This window comes from Myxocyprinus asiaticus, chromosome 3 (assembly GCF_019703515.2).
Source record: "Myxocyprinus asiaticus isolate MX2 ecotype Aquarium Trade chromosome 3, UBuf_Myxa_2, whole genome shotgun sequence".
In the NCBI taxonomy this organism is placed as follows: domain Eukaryota; kingdom Metazoa; phylum Chordata; class Actinopteri; order Cypriniformes; family Catostomidae; genus Myxocyprinus; species Myxocyprinus asiaticus.
In genome coordinates this window covers 3,399,816-3,424,903 of record NC_059346.1, presented here as the reverse complement: position 1 = coordinate 3,424,903, position 25,088 = coordinate 3,399,816, and the positions used below count along the sequence as shown (strand labels likewise).

The following is a 25,088-nucleotide window of genomic DNA, read 5'->3' as shown; positions in this document are numbered from 1 at the left end:
GTGTGGCCTGCTGAGCATACATGTGTGGACCAGAGTACATTGCCATAGGAGCATACAGTGGAATTGAGGAAGTGGACATAATGATGTGGTTTGAATGCATGTTTTGTAGATCATTATTGGAGAAGTGTGGAGCTTGGACAGGGTCTGTTCGAGGAGAAATGTTGGTTTGGAGTGAGAAAGTGGGTGCTGGAGGTGGGTGTGTGCCAGGTATAGTTGTGGGCATAGCCAAAGGCATCCCATATATTGGGGATGGGGTAGTTTGACAGGTGGCTTGATTGTTAGACAGCTGGGTTTGTGGTGAAAAAGCTATTGTTACAGATGGTTGCAGGCTAGGTTGGAGCATGGTAGCTCGCAGCCCATGGAGGGAAGTCTGTGGACCTTGAATATGGGCTGATTGAGGTTGTATGCTGATGTGGGATGATATATTTGGTACTAGTGGTTGGTGTGGGACAGGTGGGGAGGCAGACGTAACAACAGGCAGTCTACAGGCAGATGCTAATGGAGCTCGAATCGGGGCTGGAAGGGGAGGTATTCTAGCGGGGGTGATTCAGCAATGACTTGAGGTGGTGGAGAATCAGGTTGATAAGATGACATGTCAGTTTGCAGCCCATAGGGAGAGTTTGCTGAAGCTTGCATATGGACTGAGGGCTGATGTTGCATATGTGGGGTGGGGTTTGTGCCCATCTGATACCAACTCACTGCTGAGAGTGGCACAGACTGTGTTTGCGTCATTGTCTGAAACAACCTTGGCCTCACAGACTTTTTCAGGGAAAGCCTGTCAGCAGCCTGAGCAACAGGTTCTTTATTTTGATCATCAGACAGTATTTGATATTTTTGACATCCATCTTGGTCTGCAGGTAACCACGGAGTGCCATGGAAAGGTTGTCTCAGTGTTGATAATGGGAGGGGAGGTGGTCGATAAGGAGTGTCTTCGTGAGAGCTCTTCATTATTTTCAATTTTTCTTTGGTATTATCCTTTTTTTGCCTGTGCAACACACACAGTTTCAGTTGTGTACTATGTGTAGTGTTTGTAGATTTGAGCTGCAATATACCATAAAGGTATCTGTAGATATGTAAATATTTGAAGTTGTTGATAATTAGTAAATTAATGTATCTTTCTTGTTTTGCTCCCTTTTTCTCAATGATAATAATAATAAAAAATAAATACAATATATATATATATATATATATATATATATATATATATATATATAAAATAACAGCAATGTCAATGTCTCAATTGTAGTAGTTAGTTAGATTTTTTTTTTCAGACAACAGAATATCAGTATAGTTTCAAAAACACAAATTCAAATATTTCTCACAGTAAAATACCAATGTCAAATGTCACAATATCAAAACTTAAAAAACAGTAACACTTCAAAAGTTATTAACCCAGTTCACTTCAGCAATCACATTAATATTTAACGCTTTCACTTTAAAATGATCAAAAAGGATATACTGATTTTAACACTTCTTCAAAGCCAGAGAGCTGACTCCAGTCAACTTAGAAACCAGCATCTGGGTCACGGCACCAAAGATGTTACCCTTGTTCGGCGATATCTGCACCATAGGCCCCCTCTTCTTCATTAATTTAGTCTCTGCGTTGTGTTAGGGTGTGAGTGAGAAAGGAGAGGGGACACCAGGCGTTGCTGTGTTTGAAGTAGGGCAGCTCTCTTTTATTCTATTCTCTCTCTCTTCACATCAGGCATAAGGGGAACAGCAGGCTTTCCAGAGGGAACACTAAGCTGTTGCATAGCAACCGGAAACAAAAGACAAGGAAAGCACAGGGCCTAGACGGTGTTTCACCCACTTGTCTAAAATTCTGTGCTGACCAGCTAGCCCCTATCATCACAGATCTTCAACAGATCACTGGAGCAGTGTGAAGTTCCCTGCTTCTTCAAACGCTCCACCATCATCCCTGTCCAAAGAAACCCAAAATCACAGGACTTAATGACTACAGACCCATCGCTCTGACGTCTGTGGTCATGAAGTCATTTGAGAGACTGGTGTTGGCCCACCTGAAGGACATCACCGGACCCTTTCTGGATCCCCTTCAATTTGCTTATCAAGCAAACAGGTGTGTGGATAATGCAGTTAACATGGGATTGCATCATATCCTGCAACATCTGGTCAAACCAGGGACATATGCAAGGATCCTTTTTGTGGACTTCAGTTCAGCTTTTAACACCATCAACCCAGCTATACTCCGGACTAAATTAAACTAACTCTGTGTTCCCACCTTTATCTGTCAGTAGATCACCAGCTTTCTGACAGACTGGCAGCAGCTAGTGAGATTGAGAAAATTCACTTCCAGCACCTGTACAGTCAGCACTGGTGCCCCCCAGGGATGTATGCTGTACCCACTACTCTTCTCCCTGTACACAAATGACTGCACCACTAAGGATCTCTCTGTCAAGCTCCTGAAGTTTGCAGAAGACAATACTGTCATCAGCCTCATCCAGGATGACGATGAGTCTGCATACAGAAGGGAGGTTGAACAGTTTGCTGTCTGGTGCAATCAAAACAACCTGGAGCTGAACACGCTCAAAACGGTGGAGATGATTGTGGACTTTAGGAGGAACACCCCAACATTGACCCCCCTCACCATTCTGAACAGCACTGTGGCAGCAGTGGAGTCATTCAGGTTCCTGGGCACTACCATCTCACAGGACCTGAAGTAGGAGACCCACATTGAAAAAGGCCCAGCAGAGGTTGTACTTCCTTCACAAGTTGAGGAAATTCAACCTGCAAAAGGCACTGCTGATACAGTTCTACTCAGCAGTCATTGAGTCTGTCCTTTGCACTTAAATATCTGTCTGGTTTGGTTCAGCTACAAAATCAGACATCAGAAGACTACAAAGGACAGTTGCCCCCTGCTCTCCCTTCAAGAACTGTACACTTCCAGAATGAGGAAAAGGGCTGGTAAAATCACTCTGGACCCCACTCACCCAGCCCACTACCTTTTTGAACTGTTGCCTTCTGGCTTACGCTACTGAGCACCAGAACTGTCATGCACAAGAACAGTTTTTTCCCTCAGGCCACCCATCTCATGAACCATTAAAACTGCCCCATTGAGCAATAATTATGTGCAAAACACAGCTTAGTCTATTTATAATTATCCAACATACCCTACCTCTTCTGCCATTACATTCCCTTGCATCTGTATATAACAGATTTGTATTTGTACATGCGTATATATATATATATATATATATATATATATATATATATATATATATATATATATCATCATATTGTGTATTTCTATATATACTTATATTTTCTATTCGCTTTTTATTTATATTCAATTTTTTAATTATCTCTGTCTTTTTTTTATTGTTTGTGCACTGGAAGCTTCTGTCACCAAGACAAATTCCTTGTATGTGTAAGCATACTTGGCAATAAATCTAATTCTGATTCTGATTAACACTTCACAAAGCTGGGAAAAATAATGGTGTTTTTGCTTGTTTATTTGTGTATTTTGGATCGAAGATTCCAATCTAGAAAGAAAGTTTTCCACGCTGGAGAGTTGGATGAACAGTCATAATTCCAATATGACAATCAGATCTGAATTTCACATTGCAGGTAGGAACAGATTTGACCATCAAACCTCCCAGTTTTAAATCGTTAAAGACATACATAAAATTAGAATTGTCCCTGTTTATTTTAATACAAATAATTCTTAGTGTGATTCATTGGTGCATATTATTCCAAATTCCAAGAGCGGCCACAGGATGTGTCATACACTGAAGTGAAGAGTTTGATGGTCAATTTGAGTTCTTCAGTATCAGCACTGACGTCCAAAGTGCATGATGCAGGTGTGTTTCATCTTCTCATTCAAACATTTAAATGTTTCTTCTATGGTCTTTAGCAATTGTATATAACGTTTGCTTATAATTATTGTGCACATAAATCTTGTCATCTGTGTATTAAAGATATTTTTTCCCTTTACAGTCAGAGATCAGGTGCAGAAACTGACAGAAACAGAAAGATTACTGGACAGTTTGAAGTCATCTGTTAATTCTTTACAGTCTGATCAACAAAACAAACAACGTGACTTCAGTAAGACAGAAACATAAAACATTTGATCAAAATAATCACTGAAGTATCCAAAGAAGTATAAATGTAAGTTTTATGGAATGTTAATGCATAATACAAATCATCATTCTCAATTAAATACAATTCTATACACTTGTGCAGAAAAGCTATTTTACCTATCTGCACATAGTAATCTTGTTGACATACTGTATTTGTCTTTTGTCTCCTGTAATAGAGTCTGTGGTCAGTTCATTGAGTGTAGTTAAGAGTTCAGTGTCAGATCTGACTTCATCTGTAAATACTCTCTCTTCTAAACAACAGAGCACTGGTGAGTTGATTTCACATGCCATACACAATACAGAACTCAATAAAAGGGCTCCATATTGCTAATAAATGGTAATTTTCATGAAGGTGCAACTAAATTTTCTGTTGCATTTGAGAAACATTAAACAGAAAATGCTCCAAAAGCGGAACAAAGCAGCGTAAGCACAGATCAGATACTTATCCTTCATTACATGTTGTTCGCCCACACCGAGAGGTGAAAGTAAATATATGAGCTGATTTATTTTCTATTTATTTTAAATGACGCCATTTTTGGGACCCTGGTTGCAACCAAAACTGTGTCACATGTCTGAATACAGTTTAACCTCCTGATATCCCGCATCCACATGCATTTACATTACGTTTTGTCTTCACTATAGGCTATGCATAATTTAATTTAATTTAAACCGACTGATCTTTCATCATTCAGGAGACTCTGTGCTGTCATTAAAGGGTTAAACTTTCGATGCACTGAGTCATTTGTTAAAACAACATTGCGCAGATCTCTGTTGAGTTCGTCTTTGGGAGAAACAGCAACAAAACTACATCTGGTAAGAAACCTGATTAAGTTTTTACATTAAAATCTATAACGAGTCTATAACGACTTTCTGGTATATGGGAAGGAGGAAGCAGGAGTTTATTTACACTGAATAATGCAAACAAATTTACACTGAAGAATGCAAACAAAAATTTCACTTTTCAGTGAAATTATAGCGCTCAGGTATGTACCCTTACCGATTTCTCTCCCTTTAGATGAACATTCAACCACGCCCCCACTTCCTTATACCCCCACCGCCCGACTCAAGCCAGGGAGCCATCCGGCCTGTCCCCAACTCCACCCGGCCTGTACCCCCCCCCCCCCCCACACACACACACACATTTCTGGAGAGGAAGTCAGCAACAGCCATCCACACCCCTGGTCTGTGGTCCACCTCGAACTTAAAATGCTGTAAAGCTATATGCCAACGGGTGATCCATGGTTAGCATCCTTCATGCGGTGGAGCCACTGGAGTGATGCTTGGTCAGAACAGATGGTGAAGGCCTGCCCCAATATAGGAGGGTGAGAATGGCCCATTTGATGGCCAGACATTCCTTCTCAATGGTGCTGTACTTAGTCTCTCTCAGCAATAGCTTGTGACTAATGTACAGCACCGGCCGCTCCTCCTCCTCCACCACCTGTGAGAGCACCGCCCCAAGCCCCCTGTCGGAAGCATCCGTCTGTAAAACAAATGGAAGAGAGAAATTAGGTGCATGTAAAAGTGGCCCGCCGCAAAGTGCAGCTTTCACCTGTGTAAACACCTGTTGATACTGCTCCGTCCACTGGACCAGGTCTGGAGCTCCCTTTCTAGTGAGATCAGTCAGCGGGCTGGTGATCTCTGAATAATTAGGCACAAACCTTCTATAATAGCCAGCCTGCTCCAGGAACTGTCTCACCTCCTTTTTGGTCTTGGGTCTTGGGCAGGTTGCAATCGCTGCAGTCTTATCAATTTGGGGACGCACCTGCCCGTGTCCCAAGTGAAACCCCAGATACCGTATCTCCACCCATCCAATTGCGCACTTCTTGGGGTTTGCCGTGAGTCCCTTTCGTCACAGCGACCTCAGAACAGCTCTCAGATGCTGCATATGCCACTGCCAATCGTGACTGTATATAATGATGTCATCCAGATAGACAGTGGTGTAAGCCGAATGCGGTCTGAGGACTCGGTCCATAAGGCCCTGAAATACAGCTGGGGCCCCGAACAAACCGAACGGAAGTGTCACGAGTTGGTGTAAGCCAAAAGGTGTGGAGAAGGCCGTTTTTTTACTACTACACTACTTGCTGAAATGTTGCACAGAGGCACTGCTTCCAGGTATCGCGTTGCATTATCCACCAGAACTAATACAATGCGATGCCCGTGTGCGGTTCATTTTAATGGCCCGATGAGGTCCATGCCAATTCTCTCTAAAGGAACATCGATTAGCGGTAGAGAGGGTGTAAGGGCGCTTTTGGGGTGGCTGGTGGGTTCACCGACTGACAAGCCGCACACCACCTGTGGACATCCTCGTGAATGCCTTGCCAATAGAAACGGGCCATTCAGTGTTTTTTCCTGCCCCAAGTGTCCCGTCATCGGATTCTAATGAGCCGCCTGGAATAACATTTCCCGAGGGCTCTTTGGTACCAACAACTGGGTTGTATCTTCCTTTGTCTGAGCATCCTGCATCACTTGATACAACTGCTCTTTTATAATAGCGAAATATGGATATGAAAATGCGATGTTTGGCTGGAGCTGTTGACCATCAACAACTTTCACTTGGTCAAAGGCATGCCTAAGGGTTTCATCTCTCGACTGCTCCAGAGGGATATCCCCTTTGGAAAATCCTCTAAGGACAGGAGGGGCCGAAGCCTCTCCCTCTCTTACGTCATCCTAATGTGGAGCTGACGAAGACCGCCCCGGCACTGCCTCCCCTGCCAAGGCATCACACATCTCACATCTAATAATTTTCTCGCAGGACCCATCCGCACATATTCCCTTTAATAGAGGCTTAAATTCTAGCCAATTTGTTCCCAAAATTAGTGGATGGGTGAGGCGAAAATTAACTGCAGCCTCCACTCTATTCTGTTGCCCCCAAAATTTAATGATGAGTGACACTACAGGATAATTGTGGATATCCCCATGCACACACCTCACCTTCTCCCTTTTACTTGTGCCAAAGCCTCGTCTTGAACTAAACATTGGTGTATAGTGGTCTGATTACAGTCAGTATTCACCAAGGCTTGATGTGTACTCCCCTTGACACTCACCGGTATTCAGTATGCTCTGGCTCAATCGGGGGCAGCCCACGGAGTGTCAGCGACCCGGACCAATGTTCCCAGACACATCTCGGGACATTGGTCCTGGAAATGCCTGGGTTCCCCGCAACTATGGCAGGCCTGCCCAGGCATTACACCCACACCTGTGACAGCAGGTTCAGCCACCTGAGAGGGAGAGCGAAGAGTTATAGAAGGCACCGGCAGCAGGGAAAATCCCAACGAACAGGAAGCCGGTTTCGGTGGGGCATTCCTGGGGAGCCAGGGTAGGACGGAGAAGAGGGACAGAGCAAGAGAGAGAGAGTGAGAGGAGAGGGGGGGGAGAGAGTGTGAGGGGAGAGAGAGTGGGAGGGCTCTTCTGCCCTCTGGTACACCGACATATGGTCCTCAGCCAATTGGATGGCCTTCTCCGGCGACACCGGGTGGTGGCACTGGACCCACTCCGCTGTTATTTTTGGCAGACGATGGTTAAACTCAACCACCAGATCAATGACTTCCTTGGCGTCATGGTGTTCAGCCAGCAGCCATTTTCGTCAGGCATCATGGAGCTGTTGAGCGAAGGCAAACAGGCAGCCAGGCATATCAAGCTTCATTGAGCTAAATTGTTGCTGGTGTTGTTCAGGGCGGCGGCCGACCCGCTGCTGGATGGTCTTCTTCAGATCATCATACACCAGGAGATTTTCCGCTGGTAGATGTTGTGCCACGAGTTGAGCTTCCCGGACAACAGTGGAATGAGTCTGGCCGGCACTGGGCACGCGGCCACTTTCAGATCTCTGCGGTTCTCTCAAACAAGTCCAGGAATGCCTCTGGATCATCTTCTGCCCCCATTTTCATGAGGGCAACCAGAGGCATGGGGGCTGCTGTGTCCGGGGTCGCGGTCGGAGGTTTCTCCTGGTATAGTAAATTTTCTAGTACCGGTTTCTCCTCAGGTGTGTACCCTTACTGCTTTCTCTCTCTCTGGACAAATGCTCAACCACACCTCCACCTCCACAGAGTCAGAAGAGTAGAGTCTCTTGATTCATCCGATATGGCATTTTTTAAATTTCATCGATTTTTCGCGAAACGGCACGCTGTTAAACACAATGACCACATGCGTGGACTACAGGTTCATTTTCCTTAAATATCCTATATCCACTGTTCATTATCACATTGACAATCAATGGATGCATCCAAAAGCTGAACAATTTTGCTTTCAGAGACTTTATATGGAGTTGGAATGCATTTCAAACTTTTCTGAGACCAGTGCAGGCAGACAGCACACTGGAGTTTAAGTCATTCACTAATTAGGGAGCAAGGGAGCGTCCTATAGCTTTCCTATGCAGCCAAGTTCATTCAATCCTAACATCCTGTCAAAAGTTCAGTTTCAGTCTGCAGATGATGTTTGGACCACTCAACATGTTTGGCAGACATATGACAATGGTAATCAGTACATAGATTCAGAATTTATAATGTATAATTTTATTTCAGGGTTGGCAGTAATTGGATGATGCTGGCAATTACTTGGAATCAGAATTGATCATGCTAATTTATGATGTTACAGTATGTCTGTAACATCTAATAAAACATAAATAACCAACACTCCTGGAAACATTAACAATTTCTCTCTATAGCTTGGTATTATTTAAAATTTCACAACTTAGTCCCACTGTCCACATATGTGGACATTCATTTTTAGTAAAATTATTTGGTCTATAAAAAAGTTTTTTTCTTTCTTTTCTTTTTTTTAGGGGCTACTACTGTAGTTATAAATCAAAAAGGGGAATGAAAAATGCACACAGCAGTCATGCTCGGGTCTCAGGAGGTATAATACAGTATACTGTACAGTGTACACACCATTTTTATTAAAATGGTTAAATTAAGTGACTTATCAACTCAACAGATTTTCAACATTATGACATTGTTGTATGATTGTATTGTATGATTTAATGTGTTTAAAACTAGCTACTTTTCATGCTGGGTTAATTGTTCAGTTATATTGTAGTTTATATAAAATGTCTAATTATATAAATTAAATAAAAACATGTGATTTGTGTCTTTACTGCTTTAAAAAGTAATGGAACACCAATTTCTACCCTCATGAAAGTACTTAAATCAAACAATAACAGTATAACTGAAAGAATATGATTTTTTACATGCTTGTTATTGACTTCTGGATAATTGGGTTAAAATTAATTTCACAAGACACTGTCTATTAGTAGCAGGTTATACAAGGTCTCATCTGATAATTCAGTCTTGATGTTTTCTTCTATCAGATGGAAGAGTTATGAATGCTCTGAATGACTTGAAATGAAGATGTGTGCCAAAACGACAGGTATGTAACATTAACAATTATCAAAGAGCCCGCATGACTGGACAATAAACAATAAAGTATCTCCTCCATGGCTTTCTCTTTTCTTTTTTTTGATTTGCCCAATTCAGGCTGTAAATCTGGCTGGATCTCGTATCTCAGCAGCTGTAACTTGTTCTCAAGTGATAAACTGAACTGGTCTATTGCACGTGATTACTGTGAACAGCAGGGGGCGTTACTACTCAAAATAGAGGAGGATGACAAGGAGTGGGTGTGTAACAGACTAAAACATACACACCTGCTGTATAATTAGCATATTGTATTCTCTCTCTCTACTGTAAATTTCTCAGTCTCATCTCTCCCACTAGGCATTTGTGTCCAATATTACCATCCCAAATAACTACTGGGTGGGTCTTACAGATCAGAACACAGGGCAGTGGAGGTGGGCGGATGGCACTCCTTACACCATGAACAAAGAGTGAGTTGAAAATACAGTGTGTTATGCATGTGGAGAGAGTTTGATTAAAGGGATAGTTCACCTAAAAATTCTCTCATCATTTACTCACCCTCATGCCATTCCAGATGTGTATGACTGTCTTTGTTCTGCTGAACACAAATGAAGTTCTCTTTCAGTTGACTCGTTCGGTATCTCACTATGGGTACACGCCTCTTGCGTGGTCATCCATGAAACCCTATGTAATCACACCAAACAGGCTGCTGGCCAGTGCAACAGGTAAGCCTCGCCCCTTCCCTATATAATCAATAGCAAAATGGCATCCTACATCTCTTCATTCGTGGCATCCACTACGAGCCCTTATTAGTGCCTGATTTGGCTGGATTCAACTGTATAAAGACTGAGTTACCACTCATTTTAGGATGTCGAGCAAAGTAAACTAAGTCATACTGAGAAATTAAATGCTTTACCAAGCAAAAACAAAAGGCTGTTTGACTTACCCGTTGAGCATGGCTTCCCCTAAGCCTGGCAAAACCAAGCTGACATCTCACCCTTGCCCATGAGCATGCACATTTTCTACTGTATTTCAGCTAGAGATCCACACATTAAGTGTCCAGCTTGCCTGAGCATTTAGCATGCCAGGGCAGCATTGTTGATGCCGATCTCTTGTAGAGATTGCAGTAAACTCACCAGGAGTACTTCGCAGGAGAGTGCTGTTCCTCCAGGAGGTCTGTCGAGATCCTTTACAGGGAGATGACATGACTACATCCGCCAAAGCAATGGGAACATCACCTCCGAGGCTGAGTTGGGCTGACCTGCTCGCTCCTTCGGATGAGTTTGGGGACCCTGTTGGTTTCCATCACTGCTTTGGGAGTGTTTTTCGTGTTCCAAACGGTTTCACCTCAAAACCCTACCAGGTCAGATGAGCAGCTATCAGCAGCGGTGAATGCAACCCTGTATGAGGCTTGCCGGCAGGCAGTGGCTAGTCTGGGCATCGAGTGGCCGGCTGCTCTTCCCGCTGCTAAACGCTCAAGACTGGATGGGAAATTCCTCCTCCCCACCACCCCGGTAGCTCATCAGACCCTTCCATCTTTCCAGGATTGTATGGAGGATCTGATGAAGGATTGGGAGAGACCGCTATCATCAAGGGTCCCAGTACATGGTTTGCGGTTTTGCAGTGGTTGGTAAGAGAGCCTTGTGGTTGAATTTGTCCACAATGGCGGAGAAGGATAACAGACACTTTCTTGATCAGCCAGTGGACCCAAAGGGCTTGTTTGGTCTGGTGGTGGCGGCAATGCAACAGCAGTTTGAGGCGAAGAGGAGAGAGCAAGCGGCTATTAGAGTGTAAATGTGTAAAGTGGATTCACACACTCGCATCCCCTGTGTTGATCAGTCAACGCACAGAGCACTGTCTCACACACACATCCCCTGTGTTGATCAGTCAAGCAATAAGAAAAAATTAACTTCCCCACAGCATGGTTGTACACAAGCACCCTGTAAGAACTGTGAAGAACATCAATCTATTAATTATCCACAAAACACAGAAGAAGATCCCTGTGTGTTCCCTGTTATCACCACTATAGGCCACTGTAAGACCAGCTATGGGTGAGACAGGGAATTTAAAAGCCAATCTGCACAACTAAGCAAAGTGTACAGACTCTCAGTGGGTTCTAAACATAATAGAAAAGGGTTACAGGTTGCAATTCTCGAGAAAACCCCCACATTTCTTGGGAATAAAGCAATTAAGTGTGCAGAGATAAAAGAAAAAAATGTTGAGAGAAGAAATAAATTAACTTCTCCTCAAAGAGGCAATACAAATAGTACCACCCCATTTTAGACCTCAGATTCCTAAAAAACTATCTGAGAAAATACAAGTTCAGAATGTTGACACCAAAATCCCTGCTTCATTCTGTAAAGAGGGGAGATTGATTCACTTCAATCGATCTACAGGATGCATAATTGCATATTCAGATCCGTCTTCAACATAGTCCATTTCTGATGTTTGCTTTTGAAGAGAAAGTGTATGAATTCAGGGTTCTACCCTTTGGCCTGTCATTAGCTCCCCGCACTTTTACAAAATGTGTGGAAGCAGCCTTTGCACCATTACGAAAACAGGGGATGATGATTTTAGCCTATCACGATGACTGGTTAATTTGTGCCAGATCGTACAGCATTTGAATGCTCTGGGTTTTGTAATGAACTTAAAGAAGAGTTTTTTAACCCCAACACAATAGATTGTGTTCCTAGGTGTGAATCTGAACAGAGAAATTGTAATGGGGGGAGAGAAAGAGAGAATGGGGGAGACCGAGAGAGAAAGAGAGAGAGAGAGAGAAAAACGCCGCCAGTCAGTCCTCAGACAGCTGCACCGGGTGATGGCACTGGACCCCTCACCAGTCCCTCTCGGCCGCCGGCTGACACACTGCTCCAGCACCACCGAATCGATCACTCCCTTGGCGTCGTGATCCTCTGTCAGCGGCGAGGGCTCTCTGATGGCACATCTTCCTCCAACTCCCGGGTTTCAGCACCAGTGTTGCAATCTTCCCTAAGAAGGAAGTTCATGAAGTGAATGGTTCACAAAAGAGTCGTCATTTCTATTTGTAAAGCACTTTTCACAACACAAATCGTTTCAAAGCAGCTTTACAGAAGATGATGCATTAACAAGAAATGAAACTGTAATATCTATAGAGTCATCATTGTGTAGTTTGATTAAATATGACTGTAAATTGTGTATAAAAATTAAATAATTAAATAATAATTTTAAGAACCCCTGTGAGCAAGCTGAAGGCGACTGTGGCAAGGAACACAAAACTCCATAAGATGTTGGTTAATGGAGAAAAATAACCTTGGGAGAAACCAGACTCACTGTGGGGGCCGGTTCCCCTCTGACTAAACAACACGAATATAATACCAGTATTATTCATTTATATGCAGTGCATGTCATGGTTTAAGATTAGTAAACTAAGTGTTAAGGTCCAGTGTTTAGAACTTTTTGTATTTTTTTTATGAGCTCTAAGGTTAATGACTAATAATGTCTTTGAAGTCCATCCTAGATTAACTGCAGAAGTTCACATATAGGCATTGTCCTTTGTTAGTTGGCTGATGAAGGCCTTTGTTGGCAATTAAATGATAGTCTTTGTATTCCATTTCAAGAGTGTAGTCCATCAATAGACAAAGGTGATGCTGGCAGAGTCATTTCGATGTGGTCCATCCTAAATCCAAGGTTCAGGCAGTGGCATATGAAGTATCCGATGTCTTACAGTTGGAGTTGGCACAACAGCACAAAATACTTTAATTAAACACAGACACAACATAATAAGTGCTTTTCAGCACAATAACGCCAGCACACACACACACTGCTTCGTGTGACGCTCACACTGTTGACCTTCCTGACCCAACGCAGAATGCACACATTTGCAAGCTCTCTCTCTCTCTCTCTTTCGAACTGGCATCTCCGGCTCCTCTTTATCCCTCTCTCGGCTGATTGGGATAATTCAGTGCCAGGCGTCCATCCTCACGGCCTGGCCATGCCCTCCTCCTCATCACACTCTGGGTTTGGCCCATGAGAGGTCTAATCTAAGTGCTCTCAGCTTGCCTCAAAATGTAATTTTCGCTAATCAAAGCACCAGAGTGAGCTCCACTATGTCTCTGTACGAAATGAAGTGGAAAACATTTGAAAAATGGATTCAGGAAAAACATAGTTCCTTTTCTTTCCACAGTTACAAATAGTCTCTCTTTTCTTCAGGAGATGCTGGATCAGACAAGAGCATTCTCCATTATTAAGGTTTACCTGGTGTTTGAACACTTGGAGAAAGCTGATATAAAGTTTGTCTCATATAAGACAACATTGTTGCTGGCCACAAAGAGGCATGTCAGCCAACTGCATGCACTATCTGTTAACCCCGCATGTCTCAGGTTCACATAAAATGTCTCCAAGGTCAAGTTACACCCCAACCTGCCGTTTTGTCATTAAACCTAGTTATTCATGCAAAGAGATGGAAAACCAGCTTTTTACCCTCCTCCTTTTGCTTCACCAGAGAATGCATTTTTCATGTCCTTTTTGGGCGTTGCAAGCATATATGAGTAAAACACATTTTTTGGATGGTCCGAGAATTTCTTTGTGTGCGTTGCAAACTCAGTGAGGGGTAACACATTGTCAAAACAACGACTTTCTCACTGGATAGTAGAAGCCATTTAATTGGCTTACTCAGTGAAGGGACAGTCATTTTCAGGGGGCATGAGAGCCCATTCCATGAGGAGAATGGCTGCTTCTTGGGCTCTATTTAAAGGAATCTCCATGGATGATGTCTATACGGCAGCCGATTGGGCCTCCCCGCACACATTTGTGAGGTTCTATAAACTGGATATCACAAGATCATCTTTGACACACGCTGTGCTGAAAGTATGATTGGCAGATATATAAATAAATAATACATATGTTAGGCCTGCTCTCATGACTATATGGGCTTTTTCTGTATCCCATAATGAGATGTCGAACGAGTCGACTGAAAGAGAACTTTGGGTTACGGTTGTAACCTTGGTTCTCTAAGGGAGATGAGTGAGACATCTCACCAGAGGGCCCAATATTCATCTGCTCAGAAGAGCTGTAACGTATGCCAATTTTGGCTTCCCTGTTGCACTGGCCAGCAGCCTGTTAGGCGTGATTACATAGGGCTTCATGGATGACCACGCAAGAGGCGTGTCCCCATAGTGAGATGTTTATCTTATCTCCCTCAGAGAACCAAGGTTACAACCCTAACCCAAAGATTTTTTTAGAAGAATATCTCAGCTCTGTAGGTCCATTCTATGCAAGTGAAAGGTGATCAGGCCTTTCAAAGCTCCACAAAGCAAATAAAGTCAGCATAAACATAACCCATCAGACTCCAGAAGTGATTCAGTTGGTTTTGGGTGAGAACAGACCAAAATATAACTCCTTTTTCACTTAAGCTTGAAATCATGATCGCCAAGGACACTGCTGTCAAGATGTACCTAGAAGGGTTCTGAGATAAACAGTGAAAAAGGAGTTACACTTTGGTCTGTTCTCACCCAAAACCAACTGGATTGCTTCAGAAGAGTCTGATTAAACCACTGTCTTATAGATTATGTTTATGCTTCAGAGCTTCAAAGGCCTCATCACCATTCACTTGCATTATATGGACATACAGAGCTTTTTGTGAACAGTACTACTAGAAGACCATTTTTAAGGCACTTTTCTTGTCCACTCTTCAGTGTTGCATTTTTAAGGGATCCAAGCAGTGAAGAGAAAGTGAAATTTTGTGTGCATTTTCTTTGGAACAAGTGCTGACATATTCTAAAAACATGAATTGACTACCAACAGCCTGTAATTTCACCCTTGAATGGCCAATAAAATTTGGGATATACAGTATGTACACGCCTCAGTTTCCATTATAATGAGTGAATTTACATTTTGACTTGTATTCAGAATTTTAAACATGCTCCAAAACAGTTGTGACAGTCGAGTGTTTCCCACTATGTAACATAATTTCTTCTTATAACATGTATTAAGCGTTCGGGCACTGAAGACACAAGTTTAAGTTTATCAAGTGGAATTTTCCCCCATTCATCCATTATGAAGGTCTTCAGCTGTGCAGCTGTGCAGCTCTACGGGGCCTTCATTGCCGTATTGTAATACAAGTATAAAAATAAAAATGTCATTATGATTACAGTCACTGGAATACTGGGCAGCCAGATGACTGGACCGAACATGGTCTGGGAGGAGGAGAGGACTGTGGACAAATATCATATGAGAAACTGAATGACAACCGCTGCTCTGTCGAAATGAAGTATATCTGCAAAAAGCAAAAGTGGACCTGACAAAAAGCTGTGATGTGCTGAAACTTGCAAGGAAATGTGAAATGTCTTTTTATACCAATTTCACTAGTTCAGTACTGTCATGTTGTGTTTCCAGTACTTTACTACAGTAAATGGCAGTTAGTGCTATTATTACCATGTGTAAGAAAGCTCAATCAAGTCCATCAACCCTCTGCCTTTACTTTTATTTACCCCACTAATACAAATAAAACAATTTTAGCAAAGAGTTCTCTGCTCTCTTCATGTTTCCTAGAGAGGCCCATTCTCAGGAAAACTGCCATAGACATTGTGGAAACACCAATGTTCAGATTCAATCTCAAATTGGGATTTTTTTCATGGACGATTCTAATTTATTAATTAAGGTTAAAAATGTAACTTATGGTTAATGTTGATTTTTTTTCCCACCTTTTTCTCCCAATTTGGAATGCCCAATTCCCAATGTGCTTTAAGTCCTCATGATGGCGTTGTGACTCATCTCAATCTGGGTGGCGGAGGATGAATCTCAGCTGCCTCTGCGTCTGAGACCATCAACCTGCGCATTTTATCACGTGGATTGTTGAGTGCGTTACCACGGAGATATAGCATGTGTGGAGGCTTCACGCTATCCACCGCAGCATCCACGCACAACTCACCACGTGCCCCACCGAGAGCGAACCACATTATAGTGACCATGAGGAGGTTACCCCATGTGACTCTACCCTCCCTAGCAACTGGACCAATTTGGTTGCTTAGGAGACCTGGCTGGAGTCACTCGGCACACCCTAAGATTTGAACTAGTGAACTCCATGGGTGGTAGCCAGCGTCTTTACCACTGAGCTACCCAGGCCCCCCGAATTATTACATTTTTATGATTTTGATATAAATAATATTACTACTAATTTGACTTTTAGTATTATAAATCTGTGGATTCATTAATTGATATAACTATTGTGTTCAGGGTAACTCACGAGAGGTGAAAAAGGTGATAAAGTCCGCAGGTGTTCCAAATGTATATTTTCAGTTGATTCGATTGTTGGATTTAAAGATTTTTGTTGGATTTTAAAGCTTTTTTGTTTGTGTGTGTGTGTGTGTGTGTGTGTGTGAGTGTGTGTGTAGTCCTAAAGTAACTCTTTCCAGTCATTTTAATAATAAGAAAAAAATATATAAAATGTTACCAAACAATTTGGCCAAATTAGCTTCAGAAAAGGTGACTAACTGAAAGGTGAGCAGTTTGCCTCCCTGTGTGTTAATTATTGCTTTTGTTATTGTGAATACAAACTATTAAAAATGCTTTACTAAATAGTGTTTTTATGATTATTTAACTTTCTTATAGATAATAGGCCTATAGGAGGTCTATATGAACAATTTAATTCACATGGTCATTTAAGGAAAACAAAGTTTAGAGCCGCACGCGACATTTACAAACAGCATTTATTGTGCCTAAATCTAACCCTAAACCTAACCTTAGTAGAACCTTTTAGGGGTTCCAAATATAAAACATGTGATAGAACCCTTTTGGGTTCTAAACAGAACCTTTTCTTCTAGAATGTAGGACCGTAAACCGCCATAGACATTGTGGAACCATTCAGATTCGAACTCAACAAATATGGGGGTTTAATGGCCGATTCTAAACTATTACCCCGATTCTAAAATATGTGGTTACTTAAAGCCTTGCAAAGTTATTTATTGTTATTATAAACCCTTAAGTGCTATACTATTTCAAACCTGTGACGGTAAGTTTGTAATTCATATACCTTTAATTTGATAGATACAAACATGAAATATAAACTATGACATTTCACTTTTAAAACATGTTTTGTGCCAACCCAAAAGGAGAGGGATTTATTTTATTTTTTTTATTTTGGTGGAAACCATGATTTTACTATAGTAACCATGACTGTAGTTAACCATGGTTAATTCTGAGGTAACTTTGGTTTTACTTGTACAGATAACATGATTAAACAATGGTTACTCTAGGAAAATGCTCGGGTTAAATCTGTAAACTTGGTCCCCTGAAAGGAGACACTGCATAAAATAGCTGACGCTTTGGGAAGCTCCTCCCAGGAGTGACGATCTCTGAAGCTCTTTCGATTCACACCAATCTATTGGCAGATGTTGCTTGATGCTCCGCCCCTTATGTGAGCATCATCGCAAACATATAAACCTTTTTTACTATAAATCTCCACTTTCACTTTCACTTTTACTTTGACATTCTTTTTCTTTTGTTTTTGGCAATTCACATTCTTTGCCCACCTACTAGGCAAGGAGGAGAATTTATAGTACAACAGAACTTAAATATTGATCCATTTCTTACCCACACCTATCATATCACTTCTGAAGATAACGATTTAATCACTGGAGTCATATGGATTACATGTTGTCGCACGTCAGAGCACTGATGAACATGATGTCCACATACTGTATGTGTACACTGGCACCGCATTTCCTCAAAAGTAGAAAAAACATGTAAGTTATTTGGATAACTTTCATTTCTAACACATCTATGGGTCATTTAGCTTCATTTTAATATACATTTTGTTATATTTTATTTTATCACTGTACAATACGATTCTATTCACTAACATTAGTAAATGCATTACGTTATATTTACTGTGCATTTTCACTTTGAGAATAAATGTATTAATTTAAAAGCTGAAAAATGTTGCTTTCAGAGGTTTATATGGAGTTAGGATGAAAATAAGGAGCATTTTGAACTGTTCTGAGACCAGTGTAGATAGACAGCACACTGGAGGGTAAGTCATTCACTAAATAGTGAGCAAGGGAGCATCCTATAGCTCTCTATGCAGCTAAGTGCATTCACTCCTAAAATCCGAACAAAAGATCAGTTTCAGGCTGCAGATGATGTTTGGACAACTTAACAAGTTTGACAGACATGGGACAAAGATAATCAGTACATAGATTCAGAATTTTATAATTGTATTTATTTTAACATGGTTGGCAGTGATTGGATGATGCTGGATATTTTGAATATGAATGAATTATTCAGCTTTACAGAAAATCAGCTGTAATGTCTGTAACGTCTCAAAAACATGAATAACCAACACTCCTGGAAACATAATAAACAATTTGGTGAAAAAAATCGGACTTTCTATAGCTTAGTGTTATTTCAAATTTCACAAAATCGTCTTGTTGTCCACATATGTGGACATGCATTTTTAGGAAAACTATTTGCTCTAGAATTATTATTATTATTTGCTTATTTATTAAGTGCTACTAGTTACAAATTAAAACGGGAAATGGAAAATGCACACAGCAGTCACTCGGGGGTCTCAGGAGGTTATGCTACAGCTTGTATTGCCCCTTGAACATTCCCTTTAACTATTAGCTCTGGACACTCTGTGCATTCTCTCAGCTAACTTGATGGTTCATTTAAAAATGTGAATACCAGTTTTTCTTAGGAATTACTTTCATTTCCCAAGCTCAGTATATTTTGGTTATATTGAAAGTGCCACCTCAGCTCAACTGTAGTTTTAATATGAGAGAAATAAAACTGTCAACAGCATCTAAATATCACAGAAAATAGCTCTGTAAAGTAGTCCATATAATTTATACACTATATTGGTTCGAAGTCTTCTGAAGCTATAATATAGCTTTTTGTGAGAAACACAACAAAATTGAAGTTATTCACTCATAATCTTAACCTTCTCAGTAGCTCTCAAATTTCATTAACTTTTAAACTTGGCACTTTGAGAAGGGTTACACCAGTAAGGCCCATGACTGTTACACCTAATCAGGGAATTGTTGGTTTTTAATCAGTGGATAATGCAACAAAATTGCTTTATGAATGTACCTTGGTGAAGTAGTCCCTATTTCTTCCAAATAACTCTAGCAGAACTAGAAAGAGTTATGACAACTGCTTGCTCAGTTGGTTTGCCCATACAGTTCAATTTTGTGAATTTAAAGGTACAGGGTTGTCTCTGTGGGAGGCCTCTGGAGGTCATACCCCCTCTGGTAATAATTATAATTAATTAATTAATAATTTTCTTTTATTTATCACACATTTTGCACATATACAGTGAAATTCTTCTTTTTCACATATCCCAGCTAGGCTGGGGTCAGAGTGCAGGGTCAGCCATGATACAGCACCCCTGGAGCAGATAGGGTTAAGGACCTTGCTCAAGGGCCCAACAGTGGCATCTTAGCAGTGCTGGGGCTTGAACCCCTGATCTTCTGATCAGTAACCCAGAGCCTTAACCGCTGAGCTGCCACTGGTAGACCGTTATATCTTTGAATTATCATTGATAATTATCTGAATAAACAATTCTTCCAACAATTAATATAGTTTTCCTATCCTGTTTAGGGTTGTCAAACAGTGCAGAAATTTGGTGCATTAATATAGATTTCGCAGTCACAGGTGTGCATTTATAGTCATTTTACGACATTTTGAAACGCAGCTCATAGGTGTTGCTAGACCCTATTTAGGGGGGCTTCAGCCCACTCTAATTGAATATCAGCCCCCCTAAAAATCTGTGACTGCATTTAGCATGCAAATTTGTGATTGCCCATTGTGAGCTCTATTTGCAGCACAAGACTGCTGTGACTTTTCTTGCCTGTAAAGACTGACTACAGTGCAAAAAACAAACAGAAACAAAAACAAACAAAACACAGCGTGACGCAGCTTATCCAATCAGAATTTAGATTTGGAACTTTACTGATATTTTAACAGCTGTAATATCAATGTGATCATTTTATAGCTGTCTCATACAGCACAGACTCTCTCCTGTTAATGCATTTGTGTAATTGTGACTTTTGTCAACAACCTTCTTATATTGTTTTTGGATGTATTCATAAAAAAATAAAATAAAATAAAATATATATATATATATATATATATATATATATATATATATATATATATATATATATATTTCTGTTGCACTTTATTCTATTTTGAATACTATTATGATGCTAGTGATACTTTGTAATACAGCACTTTTTATACCACTGTCTCCTAAGATGATTCGCTTATGTTTTCCTCTCTTGTAAGTCGCTTTGGATAAAAGTGTCTGCCAAATGAATAAATGTAAATGTAAATGTATAAAGATTCTGTATTTCTTACTTTCTTTCCAAAGCAACTTGAAAAAGGGTACATTATATTATGGAAGCAGTACATATTCTTTGGAATATGGAACTGAAAGTGCTGTCTATATTTCATGCCTAAGTTCACCATTCTACTGTTATTCAAAGGACATTGTTTCATGAACAACGTTCATGACGTGTTTTTTAGATCCTTACTAAGAAGCAAGTGACTGTAAAAAAATTTCCCATGTTGCTATTTCACAAAACTGAAAGTCCTGAAAATATCATGAAAATGGAGATGGAATGTGAACAAAAGACAGCATTTCGGAAAGGTTTGTTAGATTTACAATATTAAATTAAATTTATTACTCATTCTAAAGAAGAAACTTCCCTTTTTTTTTTCCTCCCTTTTTTCTCCCCAATTTGGAATGCCCAATTCCCAATGCGCTCTAAGTCCTTGTGGTGGTGTAGTGACTCACCTCAGTCTGGGTGGCGGAGGATGAATCTCAGTTACCTCCACATCTGAGATGTCAATCCACGCATCTTATCACGTGGCTTGCTGAGCGCGTTACCATGGAGACATAGCACGTGTGGAGGCTTCATGCTATTCTCTGCGGCACCCACCGAGAGCAAGAACCACATTATAGCAACCACGAGGAGGTTACCCCATGTGACTCAACCCTCCCTAGCAACCAGGCCAATTTGGTTGCTTAGGAGACCTGGCTGGAGTCACTCAGCACGCCCTGGATTCAAACTCATGACTCCAGGGGTGGTAGTCAGCATCTTTACTCACTGAGCTACCCAGGCCCCCAGGAACTTGACTTTTAACACTTGAATGAAATGGGCAACATGTTTTAGTTTGTTTTACTATTATATTTGTCAAGCCAACATAATTGCCATTATATTTTAACCAATATACGTTCATTTATCACATTTCGGTGAACACATTACAACAATTAACTTTTGTTTTTTCCATTTAACAAAAACAAGAAAACACATTTTTTCATTCATGCATAGCCTTTAAACTGAGTTTATAACCAACTTAACTTAAATATTTGATTTGCACATAACTCTAACACTTCTTTTTCCACTGACAGGTCAATGTGTACAGTCATCTGTTAAAGTTTGCAGTTTTTTCATGATTCCGGGATAGAATGTCAGGGCTTTTTTTATTTATAAAAACAAAAATGAGCACAATAATGAATTGGAATGCTGTGCATAGACATAGCTGTAACTCAGTAGACTTTGTTATCTGGTCATTGTTGATGTTGTTGTTAATATAATAACATCAGATAATTCATTCAAGCCAACATTCGCTGGGGAAACATAAGGCACTGAATGGTGACAAAGATTGGATGGATCAAGTTTCTTGTTTTTGTTGCAGCGATTATTAAATGTTCATTGGATGTGAATAAGCCTTGCGGGACGTTGTCATGATTTTGAGGAGTAGGCTATAGACTATAGAGGATACAAAAGCTTTGAACCTATGGGATTTTTTTATGCTAGGGCGTGGCTCAGCCCTCTTTGGGATAGTAAGCCTACACTGTTCGTGGATTTCTGTTAACTTCTACATTCATTCATAGCTACACCTTTTGCTTTTTAGTCTTTATTTGTTTTAGTTTTACTGGTCAGTCTGGATGCAAATGTCCTCATCCTGTGATAAAGGCCATTTGACACGTCAGTCGCAAGTGTCAAGTTTCAGCTCTTCACTTACCACTTATCCGAGGCCTGCTCGCCATTCCTGTGAATTAATTAAATAAAATGCAACCAAACACGCCCTGTTCCTTATTTACATTCGCTGATATGCAGGTGTATTTTGCTTGGTTTATTTAAAAAAAAAAAAAAAATAATCATTTGACCTACCTGGATTTGAAAGTACTGTAAACCCAGACCCTCGTGCTCATAGCATGAATCACCCCTAGTGTAATTAATTTACTCATAATCTGAGTAATCGATAATCTGTTGATCATATGCAGTACTACACCAAAATGGTTTCATCTAACCTCTCAGAGAATCATGTTGCTGGTTTCAACATATCAAGCCAAAAATCCAAGGCACTCATGTGGTGTATATTATTAGAAAGCCTGGCTGTTATATTAAAAACTACAAATCAAATTGTAGTTAGAAGAGCCTTAGTCAGGTTGTTATTTCTCACCTATAAGGAACCAAGGTAGACAAGAACTATTTCCATAAAAAGACTATTTCGCTATCCATAAAATCCTTTTTTATTGTGTATTGGTTGAATGTTGTTCATAGTGAAAACAGTAGTGAACCCTAAACAGATCAATAGTACATTCAAACAGTAAGAAATGTCATGAAACTTTTTACTTTTTAGATTAATTTGTTTATGTATATTTACATTTTGAATGTACAAGGACTACTCATCTGTTGAGCTATAAAATGTTTGTTAATGACCTTATGTTATTGTACAAAAACAACTTTTGTGATTTGGAAAATAAAATGTGGTGAGATACAGTACACAATGTTTTGCAGATCAATGAGTTTGATAAAGGACATGCAGAATTTTAGCATTGAAAAAAATCTGAATTTTTTCATTGTGTATGTTCTTTTCTGCAGGTCATCCATGTTGCAGGCAAACGGGCATCTTTATGTCTCTAGGAACAGTCTGCATGATTTTTGTCATGGTTATGATTTTTGTCATTTGTAAATCAACCATCAATTAAACAGCAAAACAATCTTTTCAGATAATTTTGTCATAAAACGCAGTGATTTTCGCATTAGTATATAGAGAGTTTAGTCTTTAAACTATGATCATATAAACTTTGATATCCCAAAGGGGATTGCATTAGCACACTACACAAAGCTGGGAAAAGTAATAGTGTTTTTGCTTGTTTATTTGTGCATTTTGGCTCAAAGTTTCCAATCTAGAAAGAAAGTTTTCCACGCTGGAGAGTTGGATGAAAAATCATAATTCCAATATGACAATCAGATCTGAATTTCACATCGAAGGTAGGAACAGATTTTATCATCAAACATCCCAGTTTTAAATACTTTGACATACATAAAATCAAAATTGTCTCTGTTTACTTTAATACAAATCATTCTAAGTGAGTGTGATTCATTGGTGCATTTTATTCCAAATAGGAGCATCAACAGGATGTGTTGTACACTGAAGTGAAGAACTTGATGGGCAGCTTGAGTTCTTCGGTATCAGCACTGATGTCCAAACTGAATGATATATAAAGTTTGCTTACAATTATTGTGCACATAAATCTTTTCATCTGTGTGTTGAAGAAGATCATTTTTAAAACTGGAAAAAAAAATTCTTCACAGTCAGCAGACAAGGGCAGAAACCTACAGAAACAGAAAGATTATTGGACAGTTTGTCATCTGTTAATTCTCTACAGTCTGGTCAACAAAACAAACAACATGCCTTCAATAAGACAGAAACATTTGATCAAAATAAGCACTGAAGTATCCATAAAGTAGAAATAATTTTTTTATGTAATAATAATAATGCATAACATTAATCATCATTCTTAATGAAATATAATTCTATGCACGTGCTCAGAAAAGCTATTTTACCTACCTGTACATTTCCTCAAAAAAGTCACTTTTTCTTTGTCAGCCAAGTGTCAGTGAAAGGAATTATCATAGGGATAATCACTTCTGAATGGACTCCAGCGAACAGAAACAGGCAGGTCAGAGAAACACATGGGAGAGACAGAATACAATCAGAATATACAAATAACAACAAAGAAAAAGAATGTCAGGATTTTGCCACTTAAAAGTAAGAAAGGACCAAACAGAGATGGCAGGATACTGACACTACCCCCCTTCTACTGACCAAAACAAAACCAAGGGGGCAGGGGTACGGTACAAACAAAACAGTCCAGGGTGGAATTGGCAGGGAAAACTAGGGGGAGCTGGAGGAGCAGGAAGGCAAAGTGTGAACCAAGGGAGAGATGGTGGAACAGACCAGGGTGATACTGGCAGTGCAAGCCAGGTGGGAACAGGAGGGCAAGGAACAGACCAGGGGAGGGTGTGAGGGAAAAACCAAGGGGGCAGCTTCAGAGCAGGGATGAGGTCAGGCAGCATCAGAGAGGGAAGAGGGTCAGGCGGCTCCAGAGCGAGGATAAGATCAGACAGTATCGGAGGGGAAAGAGGATCGGGCGGCTCCAGAGTGGGGATAAGGTCAGACAGTGCCGGAGCGGAAAGAGGATTGGCCAGCTCCAGAGTGGGGATAAGGTCAGACAGTGATGGAGCGGAAAGAGGGTTGGCCGGCTCCAGAGCGGGGATAAGATCAGACAGCACCAGAGCGGAAAGAGGGTCAGGTGGCTCCAGAGCAGGGATAAGGTCAGACAGCACCGGAGCGGAAAGAGGGTCAGGTA

At 40.6% G+C, this 25,088-nt stretch overlaps 1 protein-coding gene across 1 annotated transcript; it reads left to right on the top strand.

Moving 5' to 3' along the window:
* Nucleotides 1-587: 587 nt before the first annotated feature.
* Nucleotides 588-15,720, top strand: LOC127430721 (asialoglycoprotein receptor 1-like). The gene is made up of 6 exons (XM_051680720.1): nucleotides 588-933; nucleotides 3,723-3,818; nucleotides 4,274-4,366; nucleotides 9,566-9,705; nucleotides 9,803-9,912; nucleotides 15,573-15,720. The coding sequence occupies exons 1-6, from the start codon at nucleotides 588-590 to the stop codon at nucleotides 15,718-15,720; spliced, it is 933 nt and encodes a 310-aa protein (XP_051536680.1).
* The last annotated feature ends 9,368 nt before the right edge of the window (nucleotides 15,721-25,088 follow it).